This window comes from Chroicocephalus ridibundus, chromosome 13, assembly GCF_963924245.1.
Source record: "Chroicocephalus ridibundus chromosome 13, bChrRid1.1, whole genome shotgun sequence".
NCBI lineage: Eukaryota > Metazoa > Chordata > Aves > Charadriiformes > Laridae > Chroicocephalus > Chroicocephalus ridibundus.
Window position 1 is genome coordinate 13177790 of NC_086296.1, and position 13652 is coordinate 13191441.

General features: G+C 48.9%; 1 protein-coding gene across 4 annotated transcripts in view; it reads left to right on the top strand.

The window, feature by feature from the left end:
- Window positions 1-13539, top strand: part of TPCN1 (two pore segment channel 1) — a 48831-nt gene extending 35292 nt beyond the window's left edge. For 3 of the 4 annotated variants that reach the window (XM_063350944.1, XM_063350943.1, XM_063350945.1), the window contains 11 exons: window positions 1141-1213; window positions 1438-1545; window positions 2778-2849; window positions 3680-3769; window positions 4539-4654; window positions 5372-5418; window positions 5979-6047; window positions 6488-6572; window positions 8031-8167; window positions 9440-9520; window positions 10786-13539. In XM_063350944.1, coding sequence (XP_063207014.1) covers window positions 1141-1213; window positions 1438-1545; window positions 2778-2849; window positions 3680-3769; window positions 4539-4654; window positions 5372-5418; window positions 5979-6047; window positions 6488-6572; window positions 8031-8167; window positions 9440-9520; window positions 10786-10908 — 1001 coding nt within the window. In that variant the 3' untranslated portion in view covers window positions 10909-13539. Of the gene's footprint in view, window positions 1-1140; window positions 1214-1437; window positions 1546-2777; window positions 2850-3679; window positions 3770-4538; window positions 4854-5371; window positions 5419-5978; window positions 6048-6487; window positions 6573-8030; window positions 8168-9439; window positions 9521-10785 lie in introns of those variants that run through there. The other variant, XR_010073138.1, reaches the window with a different exon arrangement.
- The last annotated feature ends 113 nt before the right edge of the window (window positions 13540-13652 follow it).

Genomic DNA, 13652 nt, shown 5'->3' on the forward strand with positions numbered 1-13652 from the left:
TGCAAAGTGGTAAGCTCCTCCAGACCTGCGATGGCTCTGTGTGGAGTTGCTCACGTTGCTCTGCGCTGCGCTGCCCGTTCCAGGAGGCATCATCAGCTCTGATCTGATCGCAGCTGTGAGCTGGCTCTCGGCCACACACAGCAAGGCAGTCCTGTTAGAGACCGGAGTGCAGGGCCGTGCTGAGAAGAGGACGGAAAGGACTAGATGAACTAGTTGATGAGCTGAGTTTTCTAATTGAACATCATCCCCTCCATAAACATGTGCTTTAGTCTGCCTTTTCAGCCCAAGTATAAGAATTGCATCTTCCTGTGCTGGTTCATTGCGCTGCCATGGAACTCTTCAGTGATGTGAATTCCCTTCCCTTCTCCTGCCAGCACCTCTTGCTCGAGAGGAGAAGCAAAGTATAGCTCCACTGAATCAAAACAGTGTGTAAAACTGTAGCAGAAGGTGCTTTGGAGAATCTAAGAAGAGGTTGCTAACCTCTTATTTGACTGCTGGGCAGCTCTAGTGCTTCCCCGGCCGTTAGTCTTCAAAACATTTCTTATGAAAGTTTGAAGGCAGGGGGACTCTGCAACACTTCACAAGGGTGTTGTCGCCCAGCTCGTCTCTCCCACCCCTGGTCCTCGGAACCTGGAAGGAAAGATGTTGGGATGACAAACAGGGCATCATCATGGTGGTGTTTAATCTACGGGCCCACAAGGTGCTGCCAGGACAGAGGGTGAAAGTAGATGGCTCTTCTTTGAAAGGATGTCTCCCGGCAGGTCCAGGCTAGGCTATGGGATGTGGATATGTTCCACTGAGACAGAAGGAAATAAACAGGCAGGACTGAATTCCCTACACCGCTTTCTGGCCTTTCCTATGGGAGCTTGTGCCTCAACATTTATAGTGTGTTAGCCAACTAAGTGTTTTGCAGACTGCTCTGGAGAGAAATCACCATGAATACAGGAAAATCTGTTGATTTGGAGGGAAAACGTCTCTTTGGCATCTCACTGGGAATAAGGATGATGGGTGGGGGACTGTTAAACCTACGTTCAGAAGTCCTGTACATAAAGCACCACATGTCTTCGAGGGCAAGCCTTTGCGTAAGCCCTCCTTGTGATGCTGCTGATTTCTGACCAGGGCTGTCACCTTGTTTTACAGTCTATGGCGTGGAGCTGCTCCTCAAGACCACTGGACTGGGGCCCGTTGAGTACCTGTCCTCAGGCTGGAATCTGTAAGCAAACACTGATGGTTTTAAGAGAGAGGTGGTGGAAATTGTTGGGTCAGAAAGATCAACTTCTGAGATGACTTTTTAAGCCTGTAGAGCAGGCTATTATAATTCCTCTGACCTTGGCCTTGCACGTCTTGTTAGGCTGCGGCAGCACCAAGTACCTCTTCTCTGCTGAAACACTAGCGATAAATCACTGCGCTTATTTTCTTTTATTTTTTTCTTCTCAGCTTTGACTTCTCAGTCACCCTGTTTGCATTTTTGGGGCTCATGGCACTGGCGTTTAACATGGAGCCGTTCTACTTCATTGTGGTCTTGCGACCCCTTCAGCTGCTGAGGTGAGACGGGAAGGCTGGTGGGAAGGGGGATACGGAGAGCAGGTGGGGAAGAAAACAGCCAGGCTTGTTTTCCATCAATCCGGTTGGGGACCAAGCTCCTTACCAGGAGAGGGCAAGGATTGCTCTGTGGGTACGTGACCATGGAGAACAGGAATTGCGTGGGGTAATGAGATTAGCCAGAGTTATCAAAATGAACGATAACAAAAACTTGGGATGGGATATGAAACCCCGTGCTTTGGAGCTTAAGCTGATCTCTAATAGAGATCAAGGGATTTACCGGGGGCAGATTATCCTGTGTCTGCCTTCGTGGGGTTCTTACACCTCCTCTGAATTGTCTGATGCTGTTCAGAGAAAAGCTCTTCTGTCAGGGTGAGACAGTCTGAGCCAGTTTAATAATTTCCATTGAATTACCAGAAATTACGGTTTTCAAAGGATGCTGCTTTCTAGGGTGAAGTACAGCCCTGCTCTAACTGCATCTCACACTTTAAGCAAGGCTGTGGCCTGTAACCTCTCTGCAGCTCAGTAAGAGGGGTCTGATTAACCCTCTCTTTTCGAGCCCGTTTCGGAGGTACATTCACCTTCTCAGAACACTTTGAGAGCCATAGGCATTTGAGGCAAAACGTTGTTTTGTTAAAAACAAGCTAATGTAATTTAGCTCTTCAGTGAGGATTTAAAAAACACTTTATAACACTCAAGGGGGAAAAAAAATAATGTTTTCTCTGTTGCTCCCCTGCCAAAGCCTGGGTTTGGCAGCTGTGTTTCTCTGTAAAGGCTGATGGAGTTGCCAAATCTTAAATTAGCAGGCACAATGTAGTTTTCTTTCATCAGTTTTTATTGGGTCATGGGGGAAACAGAGAAGCTTGTGACTGAGGAAAGGAGTAATGAATCCTGATCCTGCACAGAGGTCTAGTTTAAGTTCTTATGATTTTTATTTTTTTTAAAAATAGCTATTTAGGCATCACGCTGTGTAAGAAGACACAGACTTTTCCTCGAGATTCCTCAAGCCTGTAAACACTTAGTTGAATGTGTCATAAACATTCAGACGGGACAGTGGGACGCTGTTAGGTGAGCGGAGACCACTTGAGCGAGAGCAGATGCTGTGAGTTTGGTGTCAGGAAACCTTACTGCTCATTGCCCTGGGAGGTACAGAGGACTGTGATACTCTCTTTAACTATTTCCAGTGACACCAGGGAAGTGCAGTGCATTAAGTAACAACTGGCTTCTCCTTTCAGGCTATTTAAATTGAAGAAACGCTACAGAAATGTCCTGGACACTATGTTTGAGTTGTTTCCCCGGATGGCCAGGTACTGTCTTCTTTTCCTTGGGTGCTGGCGGGGAGAGGGGAGGGAAGGTTTAGTGTCTAGGGCTGGGGTCAGGATAGGGACCTGTCAAACCTGCTAAAGGTGTTTATGCTCTGATCTGTCAATGGATTGTTGCTGATTCTTCCGTGTGCTGCAGTGAGGTGTTAATCTGAATTTCTTGGAGTTCACTCCAGCACCCTGGGGCTCCTCCTGCTTTTGTGTTAGGAGGATGACTAAGACTTGATGTTTGTTTAATTTTTGTCCCCCATCCCAGCTTTTGGTGACGGGGGAGGCCCATTTGGGAGGAACATTGGCACAAATATACTCAGCCCCAGGTGTTTGCCTGTCCTTAGTGCAGCCACTCGAGAGCGTTATTGTGAAGCGGTGGGACAGAAGGAGCTTGGTGTTGGCATCTTCAGGCCCTGTTCCCTTGAAGGAGGTCTGAGCAGAGCAGCGTGTTAGCTAGAGAACCCTGTTCTTGGCACAGTCCCTGCGTCCAAGGGCATGGGGAGGGCAGAAACAGTGTGTGGTGTTCTTTATTAAAGAAACTGTGGAGAGGCGTTTGTTTACCAGAAAAAGACAGGCTGGGAGGGAATCCAGGCTGCTCTTTAGTTTCTCTCTTCAGCGAGTGGCAAGCTCCTTGTCCAAAGACTTCTTGAATGAGAGCGGGCAAAGAACTGCAGAGCCACAGTGGCAGGAAGGGTGGTCTGGGGTTTTCAGTGCTGCTTCCCATCCCTTGGAAATCCCTTCCACAGCAACCAGCCTGTGACTTTGTGTTTCCCTGCCTTAGCAGCTCTTCAGTAGCACAGTACTCTCTCTGTTTTTGCCTCCAGCCTGGGTTTAACCCTGCTGATCTTCTACTATTGCTTTGCCATTGTTGGCATGGAGTTCTTTGCTGGCGTGGTCTACCCGAACTGCTGCAAGTGAGTACTGCAAATCCATCCCCCTCTGCAGTGGTTTTGGTGCACAGCCAGTAGCAGTGAGCTCTGGCAGCTCTATCTCCCTGTGGAGAAATGGGCAGAGGACGGGTCTGAACGGGGTTTTGCAGCTCAGGCAACATGCTGGGAAAATCTAGGAGACGCTTGACTTCTCTAGGTAAGATTGGATGAAATGGCTTTCGCATTGCATTTGGAAAAGGAGAGATTTCTGTGGTAGGGTTGGCTGGTTTTAATGAGCTCTGTAACTTGCCTCAGCTGCTCTGGGAGGACTTCTTTGTGGTGCCATGGCTGGAAACCCTTGTAAAATCTGCCCTAGAGTGAAGATGAGTTTTTTATCTTGGTGATGCCAGAGTTGCTTGGCCAGACGTGTTACATATTTAGGCCTCACTTTGTACCAAGATAAATTCACCTGGTCTTGGAAGCTAAGCTGTCCTGTGCCCTTCTATCTTAAATGGTGGCAGACCACTTGGAAATGCCAAGCTTTAAGGGTGTGAGCCAAGGAGCCTAAGTCAAACACTCAGTTTCTCTGGTATAATATTTGCTGAATGATTAGAATGACTCCATGTGCTCCCTGGGCTTGTGCTGAGCTGTGAAGGAGAGAGGCTTTCTTCCCGAGAAAAAGGCAAGTGTTGGCCAAGAGGTAGAAACTGCCACCCTCTCACCACCTTCAAAGTGTTTTAGTATTTATAACCCTTGAGATTTTCCTTGCTTTTCTGGTTCTCTTCTCATTCTTTGTCCTGGTTTCTCCAACCAGCACAAGCACAGTCGCGGATTCCTACCGCTGGGTGAATCATACAGTTGGCAACAAGACAGTTGTGGAAGAAGGTTATTACTATCTCAACAACTTCGACAACATTTTGAACAGCTTCGGTAAGGGCAGTTTTGTCTGTCGTGAAGATTATTCCTTAGTGCATCTGTGTTCCTACAGAGCTGGATGGCAGGACTGTAATGCTCATGTAAGGCTGGGACTCTCCCATAGAGTCCTACTCATGCACCTCAAACACTCAGCTCCCGCTCTTTCTGTCTGGAGAACTCCAGCTGACTAATCGTGCCATGACTGTTCTGCAAGGTAAGCAGATGTCTCTTAAAAGCCAGTGTGAAGCCAGCAGATCCGTTCTGACTGGTGGTCAGACCAGACTTCCAGAGATGTTTAAGGAGGGCTTTAAGTCACTACCCTTCTAAAGAGTGAATAGTGAAGGTAATACATTTCTTTAAACACACTGATGGAGAATAATTTGAACGTGTTGATTACTCACTGTGATTTTTCTGAATGTGTGAGCAGAGATGCTTATCTCCTGGAGGTTTCAGAGGTCTCCACGCTCTCTGTTGGAAAGGGTCAGGTCTCTTTCTGATTCTTTTAAGAAATATAGATTAAACCACGCTCCTGGTTCCGTGGGTCTGACCTCCTTTGTCTGAAGTAATTGCAGTGATGAAGGTCTGCATCTGTCTCTGGATTTGCTGGCTGTACTGAAACTTTGGTGTCTCGTTTCAATCTTCCCTGTCAAATACTTTGTCTAAGAATCACTGTAAATTACATCAGGATGGATAAAGCAATTGTCTGTATTTTTTTCTCCCGCTCGTACACAGTCACGCTGTTTGAGCTGACAGTCGTCAATGACTGGTACATCATCATGGTAAGTAAACCCCAGCTACCTTGCGTGTATAGACAGCACAGGCTCTTTGCCAGCTGAGCGAGATCTTCCACACCACCACTGCTTTCTTCCCCTGGGGACTGGAAATGGGCCCAACATTGTCATTTCTTGTTGCCAGATATCTTTTTGGTCCTGATCTGTGGTGGCATTTGAGCTCTGGCGTGCTGCTGGGCATGTTTTCTCATGAATCTTGACCAGCCTTCAGGCCAAGTTTCACAATCTGGTCAAATGAAGTCACTGTGTATTCCGGCTTGTCACCCTGCTGTCCAAGCCAATGTTCTCATAGCAGCAATGGCTCTTACAGCCACAAGCTTTGAATGTTCTGTGTGTTTGCCTATAGGAACCTCCCTTTTTAGCTTGAGAGGCAGATTAGCTGCAAGGACCAGCTGGGGCATTGAGCATTGCGAAGGCAGTCCCTGGGGCTAACTGTGGAGCCATGAATGGGAGATAGATGGTGTTTACACTGCTTTATGTTGGCAAGCAGTTAGCAGTAGACTCTCCCTTCTTCTGTGCGCTACTGACTTCTTCGCTCTCCTCTTTAGGAAGGGGTGACATCCCAAACCACTCACTGGAGCCGTCTGTACTTCATGATCTTCTATATTGTGACCATGGTAGGTTTTTGGACATGCTTTGTGCATCAAATAGTGGGAATGAGGAGGGGAAACAGCTTTTACTGTGTTCCAGAGGGAGCTTCCATCCCTAAATGAGGACAACTTTGCTCTTCTGCATAAACATCCTCCCAAAGCAGGTGTGAGTCCACATCACTTGCAGAAAGTTCAGTTTATGGGCATTGACAAAGCTGATGCCACGCAAATCTGGGCCGGGGGCAAGGACTAGGGCAGCACAAGAGTTTTGTTCTGTCCCCGTTGTGGTTGACTGTTAGCGGTTTCCTCACAGGTAGATGTGTGACATGTTGCATCCCCTCTGCTGTGGAGGAGCAGGGGAGCAGAAAGTGGAAGCACAGACCAAATGTTCAGCTTCCTGTTGAATTGGGCTGGAAGAATCCCCCAGCAGCAGCCTCCTGATTTCTTCTGTTCGTGTCCTCTCCCAGGTGGTGATGACAATCATCGTGGCTTTTATTCTGGATGCTTTTGTCTTCCGCATGAACTACACTCGGAAGAACCAAGATTCAGAAGGTCAGAACTGAAGACTGGTTGACCTACAACCTTGTCTTCTCTCCCTGGTGTCTTATGTCTGTAGGAGAGAATGGGATGGGCCAGCAAAGACCAGATTATTATTTTTTTTTAGCCTGACTTCCTAAGCTCATTCTTACGCTTTTGTGTAATATTTCTAACTGGCCTTTCTGCTCTGCCCCTCATCTCTCCCCCAGCACTCCCCCAAAAGTGTGCGTGTGTATGTATGTGGTTTTTAATACATATACGTGGGGGGGGGGTGCAAGCACATACAAACTTCAACTGCTTGAGCCGTTTCAACCAAATTATTTGAAGATAGGAAGTCCACGTGCATTTTGTGAAAGAAATCTAGGAAACATTACAGCAATGATGTAGCAAAGCTCAACAAAAGACCATACAGGAAGGGAATGTGATGGTTTTCTTTTGAAACCAATTTCCCTTCCTCACTAATATACTCACCAGCGTGCGTCTCCGAGTGGCTTGTCCAATATCCAGGCACCAAAACGCTGGATCCAAGTGGTTTGCCAGCATTCTTTGCTGTGACATGGAGGACGCCGGATGCTGCCTATCCAATTCTTTCCACGTCTCCCAGTTGTATTTAGACTGGTGACTACGTGCTGGTTTTGGACATACCTTTCTGTACCCTTTAGGAACTGACGGTGACGAGTCTCTCTGTCCCCTCACCCCTGTGAGTCATCAGTTTTACTCACCGTCCTGAGTGTCTGAAACTGCGTGTAGTTTCATGACCTGCTAATTTAGGTGCCATAAACACATTAATCTCTTGCGGCCCTTCTCCTGCAATTCCTTCGGGTGATCTACACCCAGACTTTTCTCTTCATTCTCCCTGCAGACTTATCTTAATAATTCTTTACACTTTTCTGCAGGAAGGAGATACAGCGACTGCACTCATACGATTCATGCCAGAGAATCTTCCCCGCAGAAATGTGATGAAGGCCTCAGCCACAGGAGTAGCTTTGATCAGCCCCTCATCTTCTTTAGGTGCCAGAAGACCAAATTTGTCTGGCGCAGGCCCGTAGGAGGCAGGCGTTGTTACAGAAACACTTTTCATTGTGATCCCTCCTGCACCCAGCTTGAAGGGTGCAGTGAAAGGCATTTGTTAGCACTGAACTCCCAAGCTGTGTTAGGCTGTGTGATTCCTGTGCGATTATTTGCTTTGCTAGTTAATTTACAGGCAAGCAAAAAGCTACAAGGTTTTTTTTAAGATACGAGGAGCCTGATCTTTCAAAAAGCTGAGATGCTTGCTGGCCCTACACACTAGTTAACGTCTTCCCTTGGGAGACAAGGATGTACACGTTCTAACCACAGAAGCAGGTACCGACTGTGCCCGACGTCTGGCTTGGTCCCGTATGCTGTTAAACTTTGCCTTCCAGGATTGTTATAGCGGCTGATGAAGCAATGTTCATCTTGGAGACTTTTTTTCCCTCTTTCTTGCCTCTCCAGAAGACAACGGCATCATGCTGGAGAAGGAGATCTCCAAGGAGGAAGTGGTTGGCATAATTGAGCTGTACAAGCGGACTTCAGCTGCCACTGAAATCGCTCAGCTACAGAAGATCGTTTTGCAGATGGACAAATATGGGGTAAGAGGAAACGCTTACTGCAAGTTCTTGGCTTCAGGGGAGGGAGGCATGGCAGGGCCACAAATGCCCCTTGCTGCCTTGTCCCCCTCTACTGGAGGGACTCTGCAGCGTTGGCACAAAGTTTTGCTGCTGTAGAAAAGTAGCAGCTGAATTTCCCCTGCACTCTGAATAGCCTTGACAAAGGCTCCTTGGCTGTTGCCTCCAAATTTTGCTTAGAGCTGTCCTGGCTCAGTACTGACTGGGAAAAAAGTAAACGTATTTTTCTCTAAGGAAGCCATTGTCTTGTAATTCTCCTGCCTCTCCCTCTGTGCCATCGTACACTTAGGCTTGGATAGTCCTGAAACATTACGCAGCAATACGATGGTATCGATTCCAAACGCCAGGCTTCTTTTCTCTATGGCACTGCTTACATTTTCATTCCAAAACAGGACAGGCAATTGGAAAAATGAGCTGACCTGGGTGACTGCCCTTTTCTCAGAACTGTTGTCTCATGCATCCGGGAAGAGCTTAAGTGGTTGTTTTAATAATAGCCATTATATTCTTGTATCGCCAGTACAAATTGCAGGTGCTACAGTCTCTTAGGTGACCTTTATTTGCTTTGGTTGGCTTGGTAGTTAAAGGCTGAGCTCTTGTTCACGCAGACAAAATTCAGAATAGCGATGCTGATACTGATCAGAAGCAGTTTTGAAGACAATGAACCAAAGGAGGATGCTGTCCCCAGCCTTGCAATGGAGTCCAAAATGATAATGCCAGACCTGGAGTTTCTTTTGCTGCTCAATCCTGTTCATATAACTCATGTGGTCAGGAGAGTAATTCAAAGTTCGTCTCTGCTTACTCGATTTAAGAAGCCCAGGCCCATGAAGTAAATGCTGTGGTCTAGACGAGTGGGACCTGAAATTGTTCTTAGATAAGATCTTGTTGGGAAGCTTGGGTTTGAACCTTGTTCCAGGCACTGATGTGTTCATCTGACCAAATCAAGCACCACTGGCAGGTGCATCTGTCCGAGCTACAGTTCGGACCCTCTTGTCAGGATCTGCTCAGTGTGATTCGTCTCAGCCTGCAGTAGATGCCTACATTTGTTCAGGTGACCCGCATCCTAAAATGCTTCTCTCCACGGGCAATAGGAGGAGCCCAGGATAGTCCCAGCTCATCAGTGGATGATGGGTGTCCGCATGAAGGATGCTTGAAGTTCCAGGGACTGATCCTGTAGCTGCTCAGTGACTGATGAATGTCTCTCTGTTTGTTTTCCTCCTCCTTCCCCCAATTCTTTAGCAAATGTCAACAGTGTTTCTGGGACGCAGATCAAGGACCAAGAGTGATTTGAGTATGAAGATGTATGAGGAGGAGATACAGGTATGTGGGCCTGAGCTGGAGATACCAGCAAGCCTGGTGAGCAGAACACTGCCTAGAATAACAAACCATCCCTTTAAACACTGGAGGCCTTTCTTCCTCCAAGACGCAGGCAGCCATGTGCTCGGTGAGAAGGGAGGCCAGTAGATGAAGTGTGCTCTAGAGTGACCTGTTCGTGCACTCGGGGACTTTCTTAAACCACAGGGCGCATCAGAGCCTCCTCGGTGGGTCCAGGCGCCCGGCTGTGCGCGTGTGTGTCAGCCCAGTCGCAGGAACCGCACGCTGTGGGTGTGTAGGGACTGGGGCTGGGCTGGGCTTACCTGCCCTCACCGAGGTGGCCGTGTTTGCCGAGGCTGTGAGCACATGCGTGGTGCGTTCCTGGGGCTCGGCCGCTGAACTCTAATTTGTTAAGCCACTGGAATGTGATTGTGTTTGAGCTTGGGCGTGTCTGGCTGACGCAGAAATCGAGTGCTCTCCCAGGCAGGGTGCTGCTTGGCGTCAGCAGTGCTGCCTGCTTTTCCTTCGGAATAGCAAGGTGACAAAGATGGAAAACGCTTAAATCAACTGACTTTTTTCTAGATTTTTTAGGACATTCCTGCTAACGTCCTTCGTGGTCGGGAGCTTTATGCCGTGGATTTGGTCACTGTAGTGCCTGCCAGACCTTCACCTCTGTGTTGAAGGTCATGGGCTAATGTAATGATTAGTACTGAAAGAATTAATCTTGTAACCATTTGAATCTGTCCTTTGTCCCTTGGGCAGCTAGCTTGGGGATGAGTCTTCAGTGCCCCTAACAGAAATAAACATGTTATTTGCCACGGAGCTGGGTGGAAATCTGCAGAAAAGCTCCCCGCCTCTACTGCCAGGTCTCCGATTCAGGGATGTAACACGTTATAACACCCTGGGTGCTCTGCAAATCCCAAACATCACAGGGACGTCAATCCTAGAGTCCTAGATGTTCAGGAGGGACGTCGGAGGAGACATCTGAGATGTTTCCTTGCCCGGCTTTGTCAGTTCAGACAGCTGTACCTGAGCCATAGCTGGTACTTCTTGCTTGGACTGGGGCGGGGGCAAGGTCTCGGTGCGTCCATCGCAGCTGTGCTGTGGTTAACCGGGTTGTTCCAGGAGGTTAGGCTGGATCCAGGCTTTGGGACGAGCCCCTCTGTGCCTGAGCAAATGTGCCCTGACACGGCAGAGCAGCCGAGGGCTCTGCCCTACGGGGTCCCGCTGGGGCAGAGCCTGATCTCCATGTGTTTCATCTCCTGTTGCAGGAATGGTATGAGGAGCACTCCAGAAAAGAGGAATCTCAGACACCGTTGCAAGAGCCTCCATCTGCTTCCAACAGCTCTCTGAAGCCCCTGAACCTCCGACAGCGCTCCCAGACTGTCATTTAGGCCTAGCTAACGCAAGCCGCCTTCTATGCAATAACTTAGAGTATTACTTCACAGCGTATATATTGGGATGATGTATATAGATCTGTTCAGTGTAGTGTTCAGCTTTAGGGTCTAAATCTCTTCCCCTAGGCAGTGAATTGCTGAAAAACCAGAGGCCCAGGGGACTCTGTGTAAGGCCGCTACACACAGATTGAGCGTGATGCCCATGCTCAGCCCAGAGCGAACATCTCGGACAGAACAGAGACCTTCTCCCTCTGAGCCGCTTGCCAGGCTCGAGCGTGCTGTTTGTCTTACCACTAACAGACCTGGGGGAAAGGGATGTGTAATCCATTAACGGCAGGAAATGCGCTGAAGCCACCTGCTTAATATTAAAACTTTTGCCCTTTTTGAAGATCTCTTCTGCTTAAAGGGTACCATTAACTTAGGAATAAAAGGTCAGGGAGTGAGTTTTTGTTTCTCCTCCACCTTCCTTATGCAAAGAAAGGGGAGGTGGTGTGGAATTTCAGCACTTTTGGAAGAGCAGTCTGCCTTTCCCCTCCTTTTTGGCACACCTAGGTGCACTCCCTGTAGTAGGTGCAGCTCTGATTATTGAATTTAGCCGTCCCCGAGCGGTTCTGTGGCAGACGGAGACAGAGTTGAGGTGCAGCATCTCATCCTGTTATGACCATAGGTGGGACAGGAGTTTGGGGAGATGAGCTCTGTCTCTGCTGTAGCTGTTCGATATCCGCATCCCTGACGGTCAGTTCTGCCCGTGGCGCTGCCTGGGACTGGCATCGCCCTCTAAACCCCAAAGCTCCTGTCTCTGTTCAGCGAGGGGGGCCATTCTGCAGGGTGACGGTGGCTGTTGACCTCTGCCACTTGGCCACCTGCTCTGTAAATGGCAAATCTCTGGCTGGTCCTTAGCTGAGATGCCTAGGAGGAAGAAATGGAAGGTTTTGCAGCTCCAAGTCTTGACTTATTTCTGCCTGGCTCTGGGTTAAGGAGAGCTTAGGGGCATCAAACAGTGCTGCTGGTTAGTCCTCAGCCGGGTCGTTGCTTTCTTTATAGAGCTGAGCGAGTCCCAGCGCAGCAGTGGTGTTGCTCCTCCCTTGCAGAAGTGTTCCTCGGGCTGGCAAACGCTGACCAAGTTGAATCTTAGGAAGATGCGCTGAAGAGCTTTACTGTTCCCCTGAATTTTGGATGCAGAAGGAACGTGGAAGACTATGGTTCTTCTCACCCGTCTGCTTTTCTGGTGGCCAGACCTGGTAGCTGAGGATGGGAAGGATGGGGCAAAGGGGATCTCTTCCCAGCTCTGCCACGTTCATTCTGTGATCATGGCAGGTTGCCTCATCGCTGGTTTTTCGTTGCCCGCCCCGTGGCGAGAACCTGTCTCTCTGAGTCCCTGTTTTCTTCCCTGTTCAGCACAGAAGGTGCGGAGGGCTGGAAGTGTCTGTCAGCTGGGAGCCTCCCCTCACCTCTTGCTGTTTGATCTTTTCTCAGGTTCCGATTAAGAGCAGAGCTTGCTGGGGAGGCCTTCTCCTCCCTCCAGGTAGATCAGGCAGTGGGAGGAGATCTGCGTGCCCGTTCCCTTTGTCCCACGTACCTGGTTTTTCCTTGGTAGCCTCAGCAGGTGGCACAAGGACAGGGGGAGAGGACTGATCCTACCTGGGCAGCTCAGGAGCATTTCCTGGGTGGATGAGACTTTCAAAAGTAGGCGAGACAGAGCTGCTTCTGAAAATCTCTCCCTGCGTAGTACGGTGGGAGTATTTGGGCTATGGGATGGAAAGAGCACGCCTGCGCTCAAGCCTTGCCAAATTCCCTGGGCGCCTCAGGGCAACTCTTTGTTTCCTTTCTGGGTACTGCAGGTATGAAACTACTTCTGAGCTGAACCGTGAAGGACCTTAAAGGGCTGTTTTCCAAACCATAAATTCGACCACAAATTAATGAGCAGTGCAGTTGTTGCTCTTGCAGTTGCTCTGCATGGAGTCGCAGCCTGGGAGATTTATCCAGATTAGTCCTGGGGCTGGAGGGGATGTTGTTTATTCTGTTTTCATGTTGTGGGCAGGATGAACGAGCGTTGTGAAGGTTAGCGGGGGAAAAAAAATGTGGCTGCGTGTAAACTCCACATTCCCCTACAGCCTGTTTCTCCTTGCAGGGCTGTCAGTGACTTTTTTTTGGGGATGTTTTCTTTGTGTGAAAGGAGCTGCAGCTTTAAGCTATGTTGAGGAGGGCACTGACCTGCTGGACGCACGATAACAGGGCTCTCGTGTGGCAGAGACTGGGGCTGGGGGCTCAGGCGCCGCTTCCATGGTTCTGTGCTGAGGTGTCGAGCTGCCCCCACGTCCACGCTGTATTCATTATTTTTGTAAACCAAGGAGGGTGGCAGAAGTTTACTTCTTCCATAATACGACTTTGGAAGGAAACAAAGTTTGAGTACGGGGCATCCCCTTGTATCTATCCTCCTCTCCCCCGCCTGACACACAGCCTAACGACGGAGACAATCATTTTGTAGGGAGCCAGGGAGGAAGCACTGCAGGATTTTGTATGCTGGCGTTTTGTTTATAAAAATGATTTTATGGACACGTCTGTAAAATGTTCTCTAGATTTTTTTCAAGCACACTAATAAAAAGCATCCTCGGCTTTGTAAAGGCAGCGGCTTCCTTTCCTCCTTCCCGTGTTATTCCAGAAGCGGGGCTTGGCAGCAGCTGAAGTGTTGCCAGAGTGTTTGAAGAGGAGCGGTGCCCGCCTTCCCTCTCCGGTGGCGA